Source organism: Microtus ochrogaster, chromosome 4 (genome assembly GCF_000317375.1).
Source record: "Microtus ochrogaster isolate Prairie Vole_2 chromosome 4, MicOch1.0, whole genome shotgun sequence".
NCBI classification, from domain to species: domain Eukaryota; kingdom Metazoa; phylum Chordata; class Mammalia; order Rodentia; family Cricetidae; genus Microtus; species Microtus ochrogaster.
The window spans coordinates 47,196,009-47,201,578 of record NC_022011.1 but is presented as its reverse complement, the minus strand read 5'-3'; the positions used below and the strand labels follow the sequence as shown (position 1 = coordinate 47,201,578).

The 5,570-nt window shown below is 48.1% G+C and overlaps 1 protein-coding gene across 10 annotated transcripts in view; it reads left to right on the top strand.

The window, feature by feature from the left end:
* The window catches only part of Odf2 (outer dense fiber of sperm tails 2), a 40,901-nt gene that overhangs the window by 22,495 nt on the left and 12,836 nt on the right, over positions 1 to 5,570 (top strand). For all 10 annotated transcript variants that reach the window (XM_013345928.2, XM_013345927.2, XM_026777581.1 and 7 more), the window contains 5 exons: positions 1,164 to 1,235; positions 1,322 to 1,438; positions 1,733 to 1,918; positions 2,227 to 2,336; positions 3,213 to 3,348. In XM_013345928.2, the coding sequence (XP_013201382.1) occupies positions 1,164 to 1,235; positions 1,322 to 1,438; positions 1,733 to 1,918; positions 2,227 to 2,336; positions 3,213 to 3,348 (621 nt within the window). The remainder of the gene's footprint in view (positions 1 to 1,163; positions 1,236 to 1,321; positions 1,439 to 1,732; positions 1,919 to 2,226; positions 2,337 to 3,212; positions 3,349 to 5,570) is intronic.

The following is a 5,570-nucleotide window of genomic DNA, read 5'->3' as shown; positions in this document are numbered from 1 at the left end:
AAAAAAAAAAAAAAAAGTACATACTGCCAGGTGTGGTGGCAAGTATTCTGGAGGCAGAGGCAGGCAGATTTCTGTGAGTTTGAGGCCACCTAGTCTACAGAGTGCATTCCAGGACAGCCAAGATGACAGAATAGAGACCCTGACTCTAAGGAGAAAAAAAAAGTACACACCTTTCTACTTCACAGCCCCTATTTTATTTATTTATTTTTTCTTTTTTTTTAAGTATAGCCCCTATTTTAGAATTCTCTCCCAAGGCTTCATGTTCTGTGAAACTTGAAGCTGTGCAAGATGTTAGTTCGTGAGTGTAAGGAACAAGCATGGGCAAATGTTGTGGGCAATTGACCTGGGAACTGCAAGTTCACCGGGCTTCTTCTCCAAGATGGTGGGAGCCTCTGGTGTTGAATGGTCTTCTATGTCTCTATGAGAGGGAAGGTAGAGAGGGAAAGGCCTTGCTGCTTGACCAGTGACCACATGGAGGAGGCCAATCTGTGTGCCTCTCCCAGCTCACCTGCCCTCACATTCTTGGAGTGTTTCTTCATGAACCATCGCTTGCAAGGTGAGGAGAGAGGCAAATACAGATTTGAGAAGGAGTGATACTCACATTGCTTCTCCCCCACTCACAGCTTAGGGGCTGATCAGGCTCAGCTCAGGTGGTCAAAATGCTGGAACATCACCAGCTGTTCCAAAAGATGGGAAGGATTCAGTCGTATTGTGATAAATGTGAGATTTTGGGGTACAGAACAGAATGCATTTAAGACTCATTTTGAATGTTGAGTGGTTATTGATGAACAGAAGTGTTAGGGGTTCTTTGAGCTTTGTGCTTTTCTATATTTCCTAGTTGACATCACCATTTTTAAAACCAAAAAACATTTTAAAAAATTACTAGGCCCAGCGGTGGTGGCACACGTGTTAATCCTAGCACTTGGGAGGCAGAGGCAGGCAGATCGCTGTGAGTTCAAAGCCAGCCTGGTCTACAAGAGCTAGTTCCAGGACAGACTCCAAAGCTACACAGAGAAACCCTGACTCCAAAAACCAAACCAAAAAAAAAAAATTTACTATAGGTTAGGTGCTCCTGCCTGGGTCTCTGACAATTGCAAGTGACTTTCTGTGTTGAGAGGCCCCTGTGCCCAATTCAGACACATGTGACTCTTGTTTTTTCCCAGCGCCTGCTGTTACTGCTACAAGATAAAGACAAGGAGGTGGAAGAGCTCCTCCAGGAGATACAATGTGAGAAGGTACAGTTTAGCCCCTGTACTGTGAGGAGCCGCGCTGCACGGTGCTATGCTAGAGCTGGCTTCATTACTTTCTCTTGTCTCCCAAGGCTCAAGCAAAGACAGCATCTGAGCTCTCCAAGTCCATGGAGTCCATGCGTGGGCATCTACAGGCACAGCTCCGATGCAAAGAGGCTGAAAACAATCGCCTGTGCATGCAGATCAAGGTGCTTGCTGGCTCCCAGATGGGGCAGGGAGAGGCTGTCACTCTTAGATTTTTCGTGACTACATGAGGGAAGGCATTAGTCTCAAATGCTTTCCAGGCTCCCAGGGTGGCTGCTCTGCTGAGTCACTTGGGTATCTGACGATTCTAAATGCTCTCCATGGTCAAAGGGACCCAGAGGGCCACGGCTCTGGTGTCTGTCCCAGTAGGTCTGAGTTCTTACATCTCCCTTTCTCTCTTCTCTACTGCCATACCCCCTTGCTGTCTTTTCCACCTCTTCCTTCCTGTCTCCTCCTAGAACTTGGAGCGGAGTGGGAACCAGCACAAAGCGGAAGTGGAGGCCATCATGGAGCAGCTAAAGGAACTGAAGCAAAAGGGAGACCGAGACAAAGAGACCCTGAAGAAGGCCATCCGAGCCCAGAAGGAGCGAGCCGAGAAGAGTGAAGAGTATGCTGAGCAGTTACACGTGCAGCTTGCTGACAAGGTGCCAGTCCTGCCCCCTCCAGCACCTGTTGTTGGCGTGAGTGAGCGGGGTGTGGCTGGGGAAATGGAGATGATTGAAGGACCAGAACTGTCCAGCACATCCATCTTGAGGGAAGGATGACTTGGGATCTGCCTACAGGATGCAATGTGATGCTGGAAGCCTGGGAGCTCAGTTTGTCTTTCTCAGTACCCTTGCATCTTGAGAGAGGTGGTAGCCGGAGGCTGGGTCTATCTAGGTTAGCCCACCCTACCTGTCTTCAGCCTAGGTGTTGAGATGAGGCTGACATTCCTGCTGTCCTGTGTCCCCAGGACCTTTATGTTGCTGAAGCTTTATCTACTCTGGAGTCATGGAGGAGCCGCTACAACCAGGTTGTGAAAGACAAAGGAGACCTCGAGTTGGAAATTATCGTTTTGAACGAGTATGTCTTTGTGTGAAGAGGGGAACTAAGTGAGGGACTTGAACAGGTGGAAGGAGCATGGTGCACTGAGGTCTCAATGTCATGAGACTGCTGTGGTCTCTACGACTTGGACTTGTAAACTGGGCTGAGATGTGGGCAGCCCTGTGCCAGGCTCTAGCTCTAGCCCCGGGCCACTACTCCACTTGTCTAGCACATGAGAGGCCCAGGTCTCTATCACCTGAACTGTAAACATCCTCAAGGGGATAAGATACCCATCCCAGAGGCCCAGCCTGGCCCTAGTCTCTGCAGCAGGACATGGGCACACAGTTGTCTTGCTTTTCTTGAGGGATGTGCAGCTAGTCCCTGTGCATTCTCCATTGTCTGCCAGTTGGCTCCTCAAGCCTCTCTCACATAGTCAGTCCAGTTCTTACCTGTGATAGCCATGTGTACACACACAGGAACAGTGCTGTGGGGACAAAAGGCACATGTGCCAGGTGCCGGGGGATGAGGCTTACCTGGGTAGTCCTTACCAACCACCAACCTGGAACTTGAGAGAAAGGTCTCAAAGGAGTTAGTCCTAACATGAAGCAAGGATGGGGAGGGAACTGTCTGGTGATGCTGAAAGCTGGGAGGGCCTGTGTCTCAGCCATGCGAGGTGGTCAGAATGGACACACTCACAGTCATCCCGGCTAAATGGTAGCTTCCAGAGGAGGTATTATGGGAACCGTTTTGAAAGGCTATTATGTGGAGGTAGAACACTGGGATGGGAAAGCTGTTTCTTGGTGTGGAGCCTGGGGAGCAGAGAGGCAGCGTGCCATGAGGTGGAAATGGTCTGTGGTGGGGATGAGCTCCATTCCCATGAAGGTCTGGGAACTGATTCTATTGCCAATCTTCCAGCCGGGTGACAGATCTTGTAAACCAACAACAAAGCTTAGAGGAGAAGATGCGGGAAGACCGGGACAGCCTTGTGGAGAGACTGCACCGGCAGACCGCTGAGTATTCTGCATTCAAGCTAGAGAACGAGAGGCTCAAGGTCTGGATGCATCCTGGGAGCTAGGAGGCCAAGAGCAGGCTGGCCTCAGTGGGCCAGATGAGCCTGAGGCAGCGTGCTCTGGTGCCTCACTCCTACTGCTGCCTCTTACTACTACGGGCATGCACATGGGGTGGGGGGGCATCGTGGGAGTTGGCAGTATCTAATTTATTGCTGCAGCTCCTTGAGTTGAGTCCTGCTGAGAATGTGCTAACTCATGTGAAATGCTTATATGATGCATTTGGATACATTTGCAGTACAGAATTGACTTTGGCTCTAACCATGGCTCTCTAGGGGGTCTGCTGGGTACCTCACACATTTTCATTTTAGCCTTCCAGTTGTATGTGGACTATTTTTGGTCAATAAGGAAATTGGAAATAAGGACATTGTAGCTTATTTGTAGAGCTCTTGCCTGGCAAGCCTGGGATTCTAGGTTTGATCTCTAATCTGCCAAAGATAAAAAAAAGAAAGCAAGGCTTAGCCAAACGGTGGTGGCACACACCTTTAATCCCAGCCCTCAGGAGACAGAGGCAAGCAGATCTCTATGAGTTTGAGGCTAGCCTGGTCTACAATGTGAATTCCAGGACAGTCAGGGCTACACAGAGAAACCCTGTCTTGAATAATCAGAAAAAAAAAAGAAAGAAAAAGAAAGAAAGGCTTAAAGAGAGTCACACAGGATTTTGCCCGAGGAACAATTTGGAGTTGGGATTTGAAATTGAGACTAATTCTGTAGACCCAGCTCTTTGTAGGTCTCTAAATACTGGATGTGGAGGTACACACCTGTAATCTCAGCATTGAGGAAACTGAGGTAGAAGGCTCACTGTAAGTTTATTAATTTGAGGAAACCTGGCCTACAGAGTGAGACCTATCTCAAACACATCAACTCAAACTTCAAGTAGGCTCCTGACTCAGACAGACCACAGCCTTCTGAGTAGAGCTGACACTCCAGAGTAGCTTTCCCTCTGATTTTAGTTTTTGTTAGGCAAGACAAGGATGGCATGGAAAAGTATGCAGATCCTTAACTTTTGTAACATGAATAGCTTTTCAATCACTCTGAAAGTTCTGAGCATCCTGTAACACCCCTGTAAAGGCAGCTGCTGCCTGTGTCATCACAAACCCATCTGCCTGCTGTGGACAGCCTGTGTGCTGATGTGTGGCTTTCACTTAGCACAGTGTGTATAATTTGCTCCTCGTGGCTGTGGGGGAGGGAGGTGCTGGGAGGTGGATCCATTAGCGTTTGTCTCTTTTACTGGTAGTGGACATCTTTTGGGTGCGTAGTTGGTTATACTCCTTGAAGTAGAATTGCAGAGGTCATCTGCTGGTGTCAGCCTTAGCAGATGTTAACAACTGACCTAATTGTTGTATACATTGTTTCCACCAGTGACTTGTCAGTGGCAACTGTTGCTCTCTGTCCCCTTGGCAATACTTGGTATTATCAGTCCTTCATATTTTTACTGCTCTGGTGGTACAATGTCTTTGCTTTACTTAATTGTTAGACACCCTGAAAATAACTTTCAAGGGGCCAGGCGTGGTGAAGACTATGTAGAGTGAGCTTCAGACCAACTTAGGATACACAGAAATCACGGTTCAAATAATTAGTAACCTCCAAATCCAACACTTGGGGATTAATTACACCGTGGTGTATCTATGTAGACTATGCACTGTAGCCACTGAAAGTGTTGTCTGTGGAAGTATATCCTCTTAGACAGTCGGATATGTGCATAGGAAATGTTTCAAACATCACAGAAGCTGCGGAGGTGCTGCTCAGTGATAGAGCGAGCAGTTGACATGCTCTAAGGTCCAGAGTTCCTTGTCAGCACCAGACAGGTCTCTGTCACAGTGTGTGCATTTGTCCTGATGGCACCCAGCTGATGCTCTGGAGCTTCCTTCTGCTTCTTCCTTTCTTCCTCTTAAATCTGATGCTAAGGACAGAGCACAGAGCATAGCGCTGTGCACATGCTAGGCCAGCGCTGTACCACCAGGCTATACTCTAGCTCTTTCCTCTCTTTAGGTCATTGTATTAACCCCTTCCTTTTTCCCCATTTCCACCCTGTTCCTCCTGTTTTTGTTTGTTTGTTTGATAGTGTATTGTTAGACCTTATCTAACCTCAGATTTGGCAGCAGTCCCACCTCAGCCCACTGTGAGCTGGGATTAAATAGGAGCCACCACGCATCTGCTTATGTTTATTCATTCTCATGCTCATTCCTGCTTCCTCTTTATCTGT